This window comes from Magallana gigas, chromosome 7 (genome assembly GCF_963853765.1).
Source record: "Magallana gigas chromosome 7, xbMagGiga1.1, whole genome shotgun sequence".
Classification (NCBI taxonomy): Eukaryota; Metazoa; Mollusca; class Bivalvia; order Ostreida; family Ostreidae; genus Magallana; species Magallana gigas.
In genome coordinates this window covers 48,065,146-48,083,513 of record NC_088859.1, presented here as the reverse complement: position 1 = coordinate 48,083,513, position 18,368 = coordinate 48,065,146, and the positions used below count along the sequence as shown (strand labels likewise).

General features: G+C 36.1%; 1 protein-coding gene across 2 annotated transcripts; it reads left to right on the top strand.

Annotated features, from left to right (window-relative positions):
* The first annotated feature begins 584 nt into the window (after positions 1 to 584).
* LOC105348963 (RYamide receptor) lies at positions 585 to 10,988 on the top strand. 2 transcript variants are annotated; one of them, XM_020062602.3, is made up of 4 exons: positions 585 to 772; positions 4,309 to 4,423; positions 6,119 to 6,916; positions 10,503 to 10,988. In XM_020062602.3, the coding sequence occupies exons 3-4, from the start codon at positions 6,155 to 6,157 to the stop codon at positions 10,938 to 10,940; spliced, it is 1,200 nt and encodes a 399-aa protein (XP_019918161.2). In that variant the 5' UTR covers positions 585 to 772; positions 4,309 to 4,423; positions 6,119 to 6,154; the 3' UTR covers positions 10,941 to 10,988. The 2 variants fall into 2 exon arrangements, with proteins under 2 accessions (XP_019918161.2, XP_019918162.2); XM_020062603.3 differs by lacking the exon at positions 585 to 772 and having other exon boundaries at positions 4,061 to 4,423.
* The last annotated feature ends 7,380 nt before the right edge of the window (positions 10,989 to 18,368 follow it).

Here is an 18,368-nt window from a genome sequence, read left to right as displayed (position 1 = left end):
GGTATTGCAAACAAACCAGTAGTATTTACTATATAGAGAGAATTCCTCCTTTAGGATATTTTATGAACCTATACCAGCTACAGATAAGGAAAATATGTGTAGAAAAATCTTACAAAAGGACACACTGTATCTAATAACTTAAGTTTTTGATCAAGGTCCAAATAAACAAATAAAACCCGTGGTTTATTGTTTATTATTGTCTATCTGTATAACTTTGCTTCTACATTATTACCCGTTGATTTTCTTTAATAAAATATATTTTGTAACAAAAAGCATTTATCATGATAACCAAGATGACTTTGAACGGATTTTTATCACTTAACAAGAATTGGAAATTTGCGGTTAATTTTCAGAAATAACATAAACCATCACTATCAGTGTGAAAGAAGATATACATATCTAATAAAACACAGGCATGAGTTTTGTTTGGCAGAAAACGAGACACCCACTTTCTTTTCTATGGCATTCTTTAAAAAAATGCCTACATGTAATAGATTTCTACCGATGAATGTGTTTTACTTCTGTGCCGGGGCCGTCCGTGTATCCGCCCCTCGGAATCTATTGGCTCGGTGTCCGGGAGATCAGCAGGCGATGCCTCAGCTTCCCGCGCGGAGAGTCGCGTGCTGTTTCACTGCCAGACATCGTTCATTGATAGACACCTATCTGAGGTGAAATCTACATAGCGCGCTATTTGTACGCTCATACATCAGTCAGTGAGGATTACAGCTCGTGCAATTGATGCTTTTGATGCAGTATACGTCATCATAATGAGGTACATTTTATCTGTCAATTTCTTTTAGTTTATTGTATTTGATTAAAAATGACACAATGGCAAAACATCGTGTACGTCTTGTACTATTTAAAATTACTTATGGATGCAAATGTTTTTAATATGTGACTCAAGTCTCTCTTTTCACACAAAAGTTTCTCCCGTGAAAGCAAAGGAACAAGTATATTGATATTCTGTATTGTAACTATTGTCGGTTTTCTGAGCAAGCTGTGGTGCACAGAATTTATCGCAAACATTTCTTTTTTTACTTTTTACTTATGGTTTTAAACATGTTCCTCATCGATTTTCTTAAAAACAAACTGGTCATAGTGGGTGCGAAGTAATAATTTTACGAAATCAATAGTCGAAGACTTCTATTTGAATTATGATATAGTTTTTAGTACTTTCATAAGAGCTTTAGATATTTAGGAGGCTGACCTTTTCCAGTAAAAAATTAAGGAACTGAGAGGAAGCTTCCCAAAACAGATTTAGTGCCATCTAGTGGCCAATCATTCTTTTTTCCCTCCACGGCGAATTCATTAGATTGTCATTTGTCCCCATCAAGTTGGACTTACCTACTTTCATCTATTGATTTTGGTCCACTTCCCTCACTAAATGAATAAGACTGGGATTTTTTACTAATAAAGAAACTAGATTCATATACGCGATCTCTTGCGGAGGCAGAGGACTTGCGATCACCCCCGACTTATCTTATGAGAGCTCACGATAGACAACGCTCGCTTGGATTGTCTTCTAATAAGTGCATCAAAGCCCGGATCCGGTTCGTAATATTTCTCTCGGTCCAGATTAATTAATCAGTGGCTCGTCATTTCTGCACTGTAGGTTTATGACGTCACACTGCTCACTAGATCTCTATTCATTACCATGCTCACCTTGTCAAGATTAGAAAACCATAGTATGCATGAACATGTGGAGGTTGCAAAGAATATGACACATTTCACGGCCTGCTCCGTAATAGACTTGATTTAACTGTATTTTGCAAAAAAAAAAAAATAGATTCATTACGTCAAGAATACAAATGATAATTCTTTTTTAGCACTTTATTCATACTGATTCGCCTGAAAAATAAAGTATAATTTTTTTTAACTAGATAACTATTTTGTTAGTTTCAATTTAAAGGTAGATTTACAGCAGTTTGTACATGTTTCAGTTTTGGAAACCTTATCAGATAGACAAATGGAAAAATTCTGCTTCGAGATAGACAAAGATTCAGTTTCATTTCTACGCTGAAAAATGAAATAATTAGGTTAAGAGATGAACTAAACTACGATTATATCTTTCAGGTCACCTGGCCCTTACACGTCTGATTTAATTTCTAAAAACACGCTAATGTTTATATTCCTAGCTCCTGTGTAGCGTACTGCTCTTGGTCTAATTGCCTGGTAAAAATAAACAGAGTATGATGAAAGTCCGTATATGCTTGTGAACACTTCGTAAGTATAAGAATGCTTTAAAAGGCGAAAGAAAGCGATGAAAACAATCATTGACAGTCAAGTGAAATGATCTCGAGAGGGCGTTAATATCACATCAATCAATCATTTAGCCGATCAGCCGGAAGAAGTATCCACACCATGTCTAGTGACCTAGTATGCGATGCCGTATATCATAAATTAGATTTGTTCGCGTCGGTTGACAATGGTTTTCTCGGGGTGTCTATTTCAACTGTTACCCTCCCAAAAAGGCACTATTTGTATAATGTTAATGAAGAATTAAATTTGATTTTAAAAAAACCACAACTACCCCCCCCCCCCCACCCCCCCTCCCACCCCCAAACAGTTCGTCAAAACAAGATGGAATAGGATTACATTTTATGAACAGAATTTTGATGTAAGACACATTCACTGTCGCTGTTTACCTTAAAACATTGACCAAAATGACATACATATATTATATGTATGCTGTCATTGACTTTCTCTACCAATTGTTGTTATACTTAATTCATTTTACCCGATTTTACCCAAACATCCAGAAATAAATAAGAGTTATAATCTGTCCCAAGTTATTGCTTCCATCACTTTTTGATGATTTTTAATAAAAATACACATACCCGTGAAAAAGGTACAGTTGAAATCAATGAAATGGAAAATATCCAAGATATCCTCATTGACAAATTAATTATCCCTTTTCACTCATAAAATTTCACAGGAACGAAAACAAATTTCTTACGGAGATTTATAATGGGAAATGTTTACATCTTTTCTCCATTCGGAAGTACTCGGATACTTCGCGCAATTTTTCAACGTTATCATCCGGGCTTATTAATGGCTGATGCAATGCAAAATCCCCGTAGACTCTCTATTTTTGGATGTGTATTGAAACCTGAAGCGGTAGAGGGGGCGTTTTAAAACAGATAATCTGGACATTTTTCATATTAATGGATGAACGTAGTTTGAGCACAAAGGTATTTATTATTATTGAAATATATCTAGCGAAAAGTGGTGGAAGCAAAAACTCGGGACATAGTATAACACTAGTTAGGTGATGTTGCACTATATGTAGTGTACAGTGTAAGGCAGATTATAAGTACATATACCTGCTGATGTGAAGTATATTTTGTGCATGGTATAATACTTTATGGATGATGGGTATAGTACTTTATGTAGTCATGACACTGTCTATCAGTTATCTATCAGGGCTCTATCAATACTCTGGGTACGTTATGTTTGTAACCTGTCACTCAGATCTGACCAGTGTAGTTAAATTGTTCCGACATTTGCTGGAGGGCCTCAATACGTGAACACAATATCCGCCGACAAAATCCAACCGAGTGTTGCATTGTCGTTTAATGAATTTTATTTCATTACATATTTAATCAATTACATGCCTGTTATTGTAATTAATTAAAGTCGATGAAATAAATTTATTTAAGTTGTAAGTTTCATGGTGAACTCATGCGTGCAGTTTTCATATGTTTCCCTTGTTTTACTACCGGGGCCAATAATAATACTGACACTTAAAAATCAATTTTTATTTTTGCATTGAAAATCTAAATTGCCAATAAGACACAAGTATAGAGCTATATTTGTATATGCAATCAAACATATCCCAATCTTAGGCCAATAATTGTCCAAACAATTTCAAGGTCTCTATAAACGTAGACATAAATTGGTTTCAATTTTGAGTAAACATGAAAAAGAAATTAAGGTCTTTTTTCAATGAATTTCTACACATGACGAGTCACCGCCCTATATTACCAATAACTGTCCCGTGAACTGTGTTTACACTAATCTATTTCATCAACAAAGTTATGGTCGATAAATAAAACCGCTTATTTTCTTTAATCTTTTTAAAATGTTTATGTTCGGGGAATACATTTTATTTTCTCCGTCTTGAACACCGTTGTACAGTGATCAGTGAATGTCGCACCAAGAACGGTCAACCCCATCCGGCCGGGACCGGGAAAACACCGCGGGGACAAAAACATGATGCATATGAATAAAGTGAATGACAAACTATTCCGGTCACCGGAGGGGGAGATCCTTATTTACATTATAATGTTGACTGTTTATTGGTTTTAGAAAAGAATTCGCTTGACATCGACCTTTATTGAGTGAGCATCTTCAGTCACCTCTGGACGTTACAAACTCACAGTTAACCTGGATGCCAAAATTGGATGCTTACAGATACTATTAGGTAAGTGTAATAGTGTGTCGCGGCTTAATCAGTGCTCAGATTATTGTAAAACAATACCAATAAATACTATTTTTCAATATATCCCTAGACATGATGAAAGTCTTGATGCCGTTTTTTACTTTGAACTGAGCGATATATGTGGTTCTTGTAATCTGCGATGTCGTGCAGCAAATAATGAACACAACTCTACTTACTCGGGCACCTAGCCCTCTATTAGATGGCAATGACGCTGGGTTTTAACCAAAAACCCGAAAATTAGGACGTTGTTTGTCGGAAATATTTGTCCCATTATTGCGACAGCCAGCTTCTAGTGTTTAATTTACGGCTAACGACAATAGGAAACACTGCCGTAAACCGGAAATTCCAAATGACGTTAATAGTATCGACTAACATGCAATTAAACATTTAGTGGACTAATTAGATTTGAATGTAAATAAGTTCAGAAAAGGGGATTCACCACTCTGTTGCTTTTACTGTATATGGCTTTTAGTGACTAGTAGCATACACTGCAGGTACCATCATGGTAAATAAGAGACCGTGTAGCTATCATCCCGGTCCAGTTCTTTTTTCACTTAGATTTAGATGATCAAATCAAGGGTATCAAAAATAAAACACTCGGTATGTTAATAACCATAGTCTACATCAACGATATCTTATAACTAATACAATCATTTTGTGTAACTTGACACAAAGAATTAGTTTAAATTAAGATAATCTATAAGTTAATAGGAAAAAAATAATCATCGCCTTAAGTGTGGAATACTGAGTGGCACGGCGTTATGTAAAATTTCACGGGACTCACTTGTAAACATCAATATATAGCGTTCAGGAAGAAAATATTTCTTAAAAGCATCTTCTTAAGAGCGTTTGACTCTCTGTGTGGGGAGATATCTTTTCCATTTATCTTTCTAGGGATTTTTCAATAGAGTTTTTAAATGACCAGCTCGCGATGTTAAAAGGACAAGCATAGTTGAGTTCCCGAGTATGGTAATTAGGACTTGATACCACAGCACCTTGAGTAAATCCAGCATTAAGTAAAGTAACCAATCAGAGTATGACTTAATGAGAAAGTATACGTCACACTAATAAGTCAAGACATGCATTCCAACAGCTGGGATGACATCAGTGGTATATACTTTGCGTTTTTTTTTTTTATATTCTTTGATTATAATAGCCAGAGCATGTTGGAGAGGAAGACAAAAGTTCACTATTTCAATTTTCTATATAAGGACTAAAAACATTACTATTTGTTAAATATTTTAAATTAGACACCTTACAATTCGCGGTTTTGATGTGAGTACTTTAAATAGAAGATCTTATTTCGAGACTTTTTACATGTACATGTATATATACTGAAGCAGCACATGTCACTTCGTATCAACGCTTTTTTGCTTGGACATACGGGTCATTTAGCAAAACGGGGTCCTTGTTTTGCGAACACGTTCTTCTACACTGGACCTCAGATTTAAGAGTATTTCTTATGCTCCTGGTTCCAACGTCCTATCCATTCCGCGACTCAAAGACCACCTTTTCCGCTACGATTCTAAACCCGGAAGTAAAACTTCTGCAGATTCATTGCGCTACACGCATTGTGCGAATAGCACATCTAATAAAAATGTGAAAACATATATGATTACAATTTTTTTTATTACTTTGGTCATCGATTTTGATGAACTTTTCCTCTTAACATTTTAGATCATGAAAATTGAATGTCTCTCCTCCGTTTAGAGAATGGAATACCCAAACGCATCATTACCCAACAGTACGGTTATTGGCAATGTCTCCGACAACGATGGAGACGGTTTTGTGTACGAACCTCTTAAAGTTCCTGGATATGTTCAGGCTATCATCATCACTGCATACTCATTTACCATTCTACTGTCGGTGGGCGGTAACGGTACAGTTTGTTACATTGTGTTTCGGGCCCGGCGAATGAGGACGGTGATGAACTTCTTCATCGTCAGCCTCGCTCTCAGTGACATCTTCATGGCAGTCTTCTGCATCCCGTTCACTTTCGTCGCTAACCTGATCCTCAATGAGTGGCCGTTCGGGGAGACGATGTGTCCCGTGGTTACATTCCTCCAGTCCGTCACGGTGTTCCTCAGTTCTCTTACCCTCGTCGCCATTAGCATCGACCGATACGTCGCCATCATCTATCCATTTCGAGCTAAAATGACAAAGATGCAGGCGTTTATTGTTATATCAGTGATTTGGTTGTTTTCCTTTGTGATCAGTATTCCCACCGCAATGACGGCGAGGACGCACACGTACGTTAACGTGTCCACGGCCCCGGAGTTCTGCGAGGAGATTTTGTGGCACGACCCCACGCTGGAGTACATCTACGGGGTGGCAATCATGCTTCTCCAATACTTCATCCCACTCGTCATCTTCGTCTGTGCATATGGTCGGATCATCGTAGCTATGTGGGTCGAGAAGACCCCCGGTGAAGCAGTATCATCACGTGACCAGAGGATGTCAGAGTCCAAGAAAAAGGTATGTAGGGGTTCTGATTGGTTGTTGAGGCCAATGTTTTAAGCTCAAGGGGTTGAGATTTTCCCTATTAAGTTCTTATATCCTATTAACTCAATAAGAGAGGACCTGTTTTGAAGAAGACACGGCATCATTATAAAATCATTAAGACCCATATGATACAGTAAAGATACAAAGCGTGGTTTAATCTCTCGATAAATATTCATACAATTTCCAAGCTCAAACCACACGTTATTGATATTGAAGTTAAGGGAAAAAGTACGACATGCAATTAATCAAAAAATTTGTCTGAATAACCATTCAACCATTTTTATACATTTGTAAACGTGCTATATTCTGTTAATAAGCTTTGAGAGAGAAAGAGAGAGAGAACTATATGTATTTGAACCCACCCTCGTTATAGACTAATCACAAATGGCTCCAGATTAGTCGAAGAAAATTTTCAATCAATGCATGCAAATTGTTTTAAATCACTTCTTTAAAATATTTGCAAATTGATTGCCCTTCTATTGACCCTATATTGACGGAGTAACTAAACACCGACATTTCAGGGTTAAGTCCAAGTAACAACTGTGCTCCAAATGTTAAAATCCAAAGTAATACGGGAGTTACAGAGTGTTAGCATTCGGCGATTAAATGTCCCATTCTATTACCGATAAAATGACCGATTATTAAGGTGAAAAAAATGAACAAATCTTATGACGTCATGGTGACAACATTTAACTCAATGAAAAAACGTGAAATGATGACCGAACTTTTTTGAGAATTCGTGGACGACTTTTTTGGAGATATACCAACAGATTCTTACGTAGGCCTATAAATAATTACCGAGTCCTGCTGAGATATATAGTGATCCACTCATTCGGCGATACAATGAATGAGACTAACGGCGATATTATGACCGAGTTTCGTGTCGACATAATGGCCGAGCCTTATACCGATATCTGGCCGAGTCTTATGCCGACATAATGGCCGAGCCTTATACCGGTATATGGCCGAGTATTATGCCGACATAATGGCCGATCCTTATACCGATGTATGGCCGAGTCCAACAACGATACACTGATCGAGACTTACTTATGACAAAGTTTTGCAGAGACAGAATTATCCAATCAATTGGCGATATAAAAACGTCTCAAAACCGTTTGTTTGTTTGTTCCAATTTTCGAGGATTTTATAGTCGAAAGCAATCAAGATTTTTTTTGTTCGGAGACAGACAAAAACAATAAAATGGTCAAGACCCACTAGCCTCGTCAAAATGTTCTTATTTAATGTTATAATATTAGGAGATCGAATTAAATGGTCGAAAGGGCCGGCAGAATACTAAACACAATAGCTAATATTTCACTAATTGAAGATAAATAATGATATTGGAATTCTTTGTTATCTCACTCTCTTTTTTTCCCTTGGGTATTAATAAGGAAACTGAAGTAATTGAGGACCAATCTTGTGCTGTTTTTCATAACTCATTCTTGTCATTTTATATAATATGTGGAAGACAAAAACCCAAACAGAACAGTAAATGATTCAACGAAAGAAATGAAAAGTATGTATCCTGTCAATGGCGGCGTTCTGGAAACCTCATTATAAGATAATCACTACATAAATATAACGTATGCTCATAAAACTGCCAATTTCAGGCGGTAGATCAGGAAAGTTCATGAGATTCCGTACGTTTGAATAAAACCGTTAATGAATTTAAGCCTGAAAATGATACGGTAAAGGAATGGCTAGTGAAACCAAACAACAATTATTGTCCGGAAGATCAATATACATGTATATTGACATAGGATTGTAAATCGGAACACCACATTGTTTAAAATGAATTAATTTGAATCTGATCTTGATAAACACCTGCACCTACATGTATGTTAAACAAAATGATGTTTAGCACTATGCCGTAAACTTAATTCATTGATGGTGCTATATATATTACATAGGTATGTCGAAAAGATGGTAAGTAATTGTATCATTCTCTGTAACAGGGTCAGGTTTAGGCAGCCTCAGCTGTTAAAATCCAACCTATCCTAGACCAAATCACCATTCAAAATCGCAATCAAGATAACGGGTCGTATTCGGATTGTTATTTCTTCAATTACAATAACACGTTTCGTAAAGGGAGATAACATAACCAACTGTAGAAACAACTGTCTTAATTACATACCGTAAATTATAATACGATAAGGAAAATGATCATTATTTTCTAGAGATAGTTGTATTTTTGAAGTGTATAGGCTAAACTAAAGTACATGTATAAAAGTTAATTGATAGAGGCATGGGTAACAATTATAATAATGAAAATATTTTCAGAAAAAAGTATGTTTCTATATGGATCCAAATCAAATGACCAAAAAATATAACCAAACAATATCAAAAACTGAAGATGTCCCCCGATATAATGCCCGACAATTATTAATGTTTTAACATACAGAAAAAAACGTACTAGTACCTTTTGGGTTTGCGGCGTGTACGTAACGTATAAACGACTACTTCTGAGCTTAGGAAACCATAATTAGGACTTCATTTTCATTAACTCAGGACAAAAAATCGGTTTTTTAAAATAAAATAATTGAAGTACCTAAGTGATACTGTCTTCACGTGAAGCTTTGTGTAAGAAAAGTCAGACAAGTCCTAGCCTCACTTCTGCCTGCATTCTTTGCTATACGTACTATTCTGCTACTACGGTGTTTACAAAGTCTTGTTCGGTCGAGTCACCTCTTGTCCTCCGTAACACGAGTCTGAGGCTATGGTCATCAAAAACAAATAAAACTTTTACTTTTAATAACAGAAACATTAAATGTCAATTGATGAGTGCCAACCGACATTTCATTCAGATATTTGTGGTACAATTACCTTCCTAAATCATAAAATAACACTAAAAATAGTCTCTTTTGATAATGTATTTAAGGTCTATTTTTCTATCGGCCATTCCGACTCAGCTTAGTCCTACATAACATGTCTGGATGTTCTGTACAGGGGAAATCATTACAAGGGTCATAAAATCACCACAATCATGCCGGCCCTGAGTAAGTGGGGTAGAAACGGTGGGTGATAGCTAGGGACGGGTAATCCAAACTCCTGCCATCACAGGGGATGGGGAAGTAATGACACCATAGATTATAACAGGGACAATAAAACATAGTTGTGATTGAGATTAGGCGCGAATGAAGAGTCGCCAGAACAAAAATGTGTTAATCGGACGAGAGAATTGTCTCCGACTGATTAAGAGTTGCGTTCTGTCGTAATAAATTTTAGCTTCATCCATCATAATTTACACATAAAATCTGTGAATGGCCTCGTCAAAACTACAATATGTTATTAAGGGCCTATGCGTACTCATTTGAATAGCTGTATCGGTTATTCATTATTTTTGCATGTTTTGCTCCTTTTAAATATGAGAGCATTATCTCTAATTGAATGGCGTTGCATCGTAATTACTTTGAGATTCATAAAAATAACAACTGTGAAAGGTTTTTTGGTCCTTTACAATACGCTATCTGTTGACCTATATACATTGATACCTGCATGTGTGTCAGTTATTATTCTATAGGTATTTAAGTTTTTCCTGTCTGTTTTGTTCCTTTTGTAGATCATCCGTATGATGATCGTGGTGGTGGTGATCTACGCCACCTGCTGGCTTCCTCTGAACATCATCAACATCGCCGGAGACATCGACCCCACCATCTACGACACCAAGGGCATGAACTACATCTGGATGTCATTTCACTGGCTCGCCATGAGCAACTGTATGTACAACCCCTTCATCTACTGTTGGATGAACTCGAAATTCAGGAATGGGTTCCGGAGGGTACTGAGTCACCTCACGTGCGGTTACGTTAAAATGGCGGACGAGGTGGAGCTGTCTCACTTCCGGCGGACGGACACAGTGAATACGTCGGTAGGGGGCAGCCTATCCAGATACTACAAGCAGACGTCAGTTTCTATGACGTCAAAAGACGGCTCATCAGTCCGAGACAAAATAAAGAAAAATGGAAATGTTTACAGCCCGGTGCCATCTGTTTTATAATCATGTATAAAATTGTGTACTGTTATAATAAAAAAATTTGTATGTTTAGTTCCTTGGTCAATGGCAATTAATTAATTTCTGTACATATATGACGTAAACTTGGACTTTCAAGCGCAGGACTTAAAATACCTTGCAATGTCCAGGAGAACTCTGTACATACTTTATCCTTTCTGAATGTTACAGATGCGAAAGTCGGTGGTTACCAAAGATGCAACAGATATTTAGTTAAGTTAAAAACGCCACACAATAGGAAAATATATCCCGATGTTAGGTGGTAAGACAATTAAACCCAATTAAACACTATTAAGGAACAAAAAGGTCCGGTACAAACAGCACCGGGTAAGCCGCTATCGTTTGGCGTAAAATTCCCCCAGTGAAAATAAAATAAAAAATTGGTACATTATATCACCATAGGGAAGACCGTTCTTATACTATAGACTCCTTTTAAATGAAAACACGCCCTTTCTCCCCTTTTCTACATCTTTTTTTGAGCTATGAAAGGTCTCTAGCTATTTTATCACTAGAGTTTTAGAACAAAGTGACAATCATTGGCTTTTGCTGTTTTCGTTTGGGTTTTTTCCAGTAAGAAATTCTTGAAATTTTATTGAATTATACTTTATATCTTATACAGTTCTATTATCGTTATCTTATACTAACTATATAAGTATATACTACAATTATAACTAGATTGTCTTTTTTCTATCTTGGTAGATAATCGTATGAATTCCGTTTTTTTTCTTAAGGGAATAACCATAGCCTTTCCTACACCACCCCCTGGGACATACGAGTTCTGTTGATCACAATATATGTGTATATAAAAATATACTATCTGCCTGTAACCGACTTGCTGGACTGGAAGCATCCTGCGAGAGGTTGATATCATGTCTCTAGGTGACCAATAAATTGTTGTATTGTTAAGAATATTTCATTAAATACATAAAATTGAGAAAATTGTGCCAGCTAACGTCAACTTTACGGTAAGGTTGTAGACTCTTTGCAAAAGTCATGTCAAATCAAGCCAGTCTGGTCGAAGACGTGTTAAAAGGTGAGAACCTCGTAACTGGTAAGAACTTTTGTTCAACCCTTTTGCACATTATGTATCTATAATTGCCAATAAAATATATTTAAAACAGGAGACGTGTCCTTGCATCCACAGCGGACATCAGAGTACGCAGGTCAGGGTGGGAGGGTGTGCTTTCTTTGTTAGAACTTTGTCAAAGGAGACACTCGGATATCAAATTGTTATTGGAAACGTTTCAATGAGTAGTCCCAACTGCAAGATAGTGATAAATGCAATTTTTTCTTCAGTTCAGATAAGAACTTTTATGATTTTTTATCAATGTCAAAGTCACTTAGATGAAAAATCCAATATTTTCTCTGCGTATGCCTGTTTGATATTTCGCTATGATCCCTGTACAGTTCAAACGTGTTCCTCCATCCCCCAGACGAACAATCCTCATTGTGAATAAGGAACTCTTATTTAAAAAGTATTAAGCTCTTTGAAATACGCACTTTCCAGCACATTATTTTGATATTCATACCTTTCATCCCCAGTTTATCAGCAAGGTCTGGGTGCCTTTGTCTTTCGCTGAACCATTAATGAAACGTTCGAAAGGTAACGATTATATTCATGCAAAAGGTTCATTTTTAATACATGTGCAATATAAAAGGAAATCCAATTGTTTTATTTTTGGACGTAAACGAAGAAGTTAGTAATGGAACTATCATTAACGAGAGAATATTTCCATGTGGGAAGAGATGACAGATTGCGCAGATCTGAGGCCACTTTACGTTTCATTAGGCGCAATGTCGAAATCATTTTGTACGCTGCGGACCGATTTGTTTTTTACACGACATCGACATTAGATATGTTGTTATCTAGGTCATTACTTTTCATAGTATTATAAACGTCTCCTTTATATTTTTGACACAAAAAAGACTAGGGTCTAGTTAATTGATTATTTACTGAAATATTGAAAAGTGATGAGCTGGCTGTGCAACCCTTTTCAGCATCTTTGAATTAATCATTTATCTTGATTCTAATGAAAAGGTGTCATAAAATTGCTTGATTTGATCTTTGTCCGTTGAAGTATCAACAATCAAGTATTAATAATATTTTAAAACACAAATTTCAAACGAAAGCATAAATTCTTACCAATTACACACCCAGAATCAATCTCTTACAGATAGACCCACTTAACGTACAAGAGGTAAAAATTGAAATCTGTAGACAAAACATACAGTGTACTGTTACAATACAAAGAAAAAAAGGGGTCTTCTTCTCTTTAAGTTGTGGGGCATTTGATTTGACCGCTATGTACCTAAAATGCAATTTAATTAAGGCCGAATAGCATTTGTTGCCAGAATTTTAAATATGAAATGTTCAGGAGATAAACATTGCTTTGAATTATGAACAATACATGAAACATTTTCAAGAAATTTTTCTCAGCAAACTTCCGGTATTTAATTCGAGGTTCCGGAAAATTTATTTTTTGGGCTTAATTAAATCTAAAATTTAAAAAAGTGTAATCGTTGTCTCTGTCAAAAAACTGTACAACGTAAGCATTTTGATGTGATGAAAAAAAACTTTAATTAAAAATTTTGACAAAGCTATTTCGTAGACCTTGCTTAATGAACTAAAATGTAACAGTATTCAAAAGATACAAATATACGGCACTGGCTAAGAAAAATTTTCATTCGATAATTTGCTAAATTAGATATTTATACAGGCTTTCCTCCATATTTCAGAGCAATTTCAAATATTTATTATTATTATGGGTATCAGATGCGAAAAATAAGCTATATTTTGAGGAAATTTTTTTTTTGTGTCGTCCGAATTGGTCTAGCGTATTCATCAATTACAGTGTTACAGTCTCTTCGTGTTCGAGTTGAAATGAATGGACAGATACTGACATTTCCATATTTACTTAGTTTTAACAGATTTAGATGGATTTTATTTTAATGCGTGTCTTAAGATGAAAAAGTTTCTATATTCAATGAGAAATCTAACTATTATTCGCGCGAAAGTCGTGAGGCAAAGTAGTTTGTTGCACTACACGTTGCGAGTGCACGACACCTCGTCTCCAATCACCTTTCTTTGTCTTCAGCTGCACCTTCAATCACTTCCATCGCATTTCCTCACACTACGACCGGCCACGGAATTCAGGACTAGTAAAACCCGGTGCACACACACGATCATTGAACACGCATGGTCAGTTGTCCCAAAGGCTCAGAACATTACCTTATTTATATTGAGCGGTGTGAAAGGGTTGTAAGTGAGCTACATGCTTTTTCTAGAATGTAATGTATCAAACTTTTATTTTTAAAGTAGGTCTTGCAGTGGGTAATTAGAAAGATTTCGAGCACTCTTATATATTGTTCGTTTGACGAGGGTAGTACCTGTGTTATGGCTCGCACAAGAGCTTGTCGTCATCAGATCCGCTTTTGATTAAAGGCATTATAATCCCAGTATCACCGGTAGACAGGAACGTGGGATGTGTAGATAACGCTCACACTGACGGCACAGCGACAGGTAAATGTACTCATGCAGTGCACCTGTCACAGGTAGACACACCAAAGACCATTCCGTCAGAGAACACAGACCATTCAATCTGCACCAAACGCCAAACTGTTGCATTTCTGTGTCCATTTTGGAAATTGGTCATCTCTTAGCTTTTATTACAGCTTATAAGATGTTGATACGATAATTTTTTTTCAAATCAGAAGTATCCATTGAAATTGTTAAATTAGAAACATTCCGGTTCCCAAAGACTACGACTATTTCCAATTTCCCTAATGTTGGCTTTCTGTACCATTTTCTTAAATGTAAGCTCCTCAGAATTTAGTATGCCGCCATCCAATCGCAACTTATCGGGCCTTTCCGGCAGGCTCGGAAAAACACCTCGAATGTATTAACATTACCGGATGTTAGAATTTTATACAAAATGGAGTCGCTTCCCATTAAAATAAGTATCGGCTAGACAGACTTATAAGTCGCTTCTGTGTTATATTTTAGGGTATATCATTTACTTTATGAAGTCTAGCTTACATCTCAACAGATCGTAAAATGTGTTGTGTTTATATCAAGTTTTATAAGAAGGGGGGTTGTAATGGACGCCTAGGTAATACATTCGAGGTGCTTTTCCGAGCTTGCTGGAAAGGCCCGAGAAGCTGCGATTGTGTCGCCATCCTATCCTTGTTTAAGTACATATACATGTAAGTATCACCCCCCCCCCCCCAAACACTCACATAATTATTAATGTAATTACGCTGCTATTTATAAATTTTAAGTAACTTTGAACCTTGCTATACAACTCTTATCTAAGTAAAAATCATGTTTTTAATATTACATATAATGGCATTCTTCAATCACGCTATGAGCTATATAACTGCCAATTAAGTCCTGACAGACAGAGCCAAAAACTTGACAAATTTTACCAAAAATCTCTATTCACTTTTCATGTATCTGTTGTTCTGATGTATTTTAACATCAGACAAAGACAGTGAAAGTCATTTCATGTAGAACCATTTTAACAAGGCCTTGGACTTTCAGTAGGATGTGACTATCTATTTCTTGTGTCAAAACAAGTTGAAAATGATGCTGATTTCAAGTGAAATATACACTGATTGTGTAGTTTTAGTTCAAAAGCCAGACAAATCAATCATGTTGATTTCAAAGGGCAATGGCTTAGTGGCAAGCAATGAAATAGACAGGCCTATGTCACGTTGCTGTTTGACAAAACTACCCAAAGTCCAAGCTTTTGTTAAAATGGTTCTAAAGGAAACACAAAGTGGCGGGGTAACCTATCATCTCCCGATATTTAATTTTCATTTCAAAATGAATAGAGTTATTCCTCTTGTGCCCGCAGCTTTGTCGTGCTTCTTTATAAGAAGTGATCAATATGTTGTCCCGTTGTGGGTTGTAGTTAGCATAGATCAGTTTCGGATTAGGTACACGGTCATTAATTTTGTAGAACCGAGTTACTTAGGGCCTGTCTGGGTGATTTACTTATCGATACTTCAGTGGAAGACGTAAATTTGCATTGTCGCCTCAGCTTCAGCAGCGCGGGATTTTTCACTGTTCCTCTGCGGAAAAAAGTTAGAAAACAAAGATGCTAAGGACCTACAGAAAGGCGAAGGAAATTGCACTTTAACTTTATCATCGAGTTTTAGGTGTAAAGTCAGGCTAACATGCATGTGCAACCCTAAAAAAAACCTAGATGGTGACTATGTACTAGTGCACTCTGTGTGTGTATGTGTGTGTGTGTGTGTGGGGGGGGGTCTCTTTCTTTCTCTCTCTCTCTCTCTCTCTCTCTCTCTCTCTCTCTCTCTCTCTCTCTGATTTGTATTTTTGATTTTTTTTATATTGCGAAATAAATAGATGACGCCAAGTGTCTGTGCTAGGAGACAATTTTCCGCATGAGTATTACTTATGACCTTGCGTAAAAACCTCAAGGAAAAGGCTGTTTTTTAAATCATGTGTAATATTTCAGAACTCTAGTGTACCTGCAAAGTTTCATGAAAATCTACTGTCTGATCTTCTATAGAAACGGGAATATTTACCACAGGAATATATAGGAAAATTTTCCGCACTTCGAATTATTAAGCAGATTATAAAAATACTACAATAAAACATTTTCCTTAAATGTAATATGTAATCACTAATCAGTATTATCATTTGATTTCTACCATATATATATAAAGAAAACTAAATTTTACTATCTGGTTTTAAAATGGGGACATCTCAAGACATCAAAATGCACAAAATCTAGCTATTGGAGTATTACAAACGTAGATAAGAACAATGGATTCATATAAAAATCTAAAAAAAATAATTTTAGGATAGCATATTTCTGGTTGTAAAGTTTCCCATGGTAATATTTTTCTGCTTCTTACATACACGATGTCAACATGAAAAATGAAATACTATATATACGTCAACATGCCAGATTAGTATGTAAACATGCGAGATTATTTTGTCTACATGCAATTTCGATTCCTTTTTATAGAACTGTAATTCAAAAATAAGAACTAATCAACGCCATATATCAAACACGCAAGATGCAAAACGTAATTATTTTGGCATTTGACTTATCTATGTTAATATGCAGATATTTATTTTGACATGCATGATAGGAAACCATCCTGCGAGTTACGCAAAATTAATTATTATGGTTGCATATTTCTAACACACTGCCTTAAAGATTTAATAACATGCATGGAATGTACATGTATGTCAACACGCAAAAATAATTAGTTTGGATGCTCGGTCACAGCTTCGCCTGTGATACCGGTAGTGAGAGTCCATAAAGCCGGATTGAGATGTACTCTTTTCATTTATAACCAAAAATGACGAATTGAACTGAACAACTGGGTCATCGCAAGTTGTACAAACTATCTGCCACTCACTCCTTTACATAAAAAGTAATTACTTGATTATGTGTTACCCCCTCTTTCCGGGGCTGGTAAGGATATTCAGAATAATTTTAGAGGGAAGTAAGTAACAACACCGATTGTCATTTTCATTAGAGCCTTTCGAGAAATTAGGTTATGTATAAATTATCGCTCGTGTTTTTTGGTTCCCCTTAAACTGAATTTTTTTGCATGTTAGGTACAGTAGCACTACGGTCCGTCCATTCTAATACAGTTCTACAGTTATATGGACTGTAATGTAGTTTATTCCAATATCTCTGTAGCTGTAAGGATGATCACCTCACCCACGGAACAGACAACAATACAAACACACCTTTCCATTTCAATTACACGAGTTGTGACAACTGATATCCTCAAATCAACAAGATTGCTTTTCTTTAATATCATTTCATATTGAGGCAATTCATAGGATTTAATTTGAAACACGTTTTTTGATATCTAAGGTAAAGAGTTCTTTTTTTTTTTTTTTTTTTGCTCATTAATTCATTTGAACTGCTTAGAAACGGCGCAGATTAATTTAGAGAATAAAACCTTGGAATAAGACCTTGTACTTCGGTAGGAAGTAAGTATCTTTTTCTTGCGTCAGAACAAGTAAAAATGACACTTGTTTCAATTGAAATATACACGTCTTAGCTCAAAAGCCAGACAAATCTTGTTGATTTCAAAAGAGCGATGGCCGAGTGTTCTTGAAAGCGGGACTGCTGGAGACCGAGAAAGGTAAAGAGACAGAGGGCCAAGGTCTATTGGAAATTAGTCGAATTATCTTACAAGATTCATTTTGTTCCATGAAAACAAAGGAATCATAAAATCTGGGTCTTTTTTAAATTTATATTGATGTTTTATGCATTTTCCCCAGCTTTCTGTTACCATTTAATCTCATGATATTGTCATAAAAAGCTTACTTTGACCCTAGTACCTTCGAGCGGTTCTTTGAGTTAGTTTTGCCGTGCTGGTATTTACTGGAACGCTTGTAATAACCATATAAACTAACAAAGG

Coding starts and splice junctions, on each gene's coding strand:
- LOC105348963 (XM_020062602.3), top strand. CDS start 6,155: ATGGAATACCCAAACGCATCATTACCCAACAGTACGGTTATTGGCAAT. Junction 6,917..10,502: donor TGTCAGAGTCCAAGAAAAAG/GTATGTAGGGGT, acceptor TTCCTTTTGTAG/ATCATCCGTATGATGATCGT.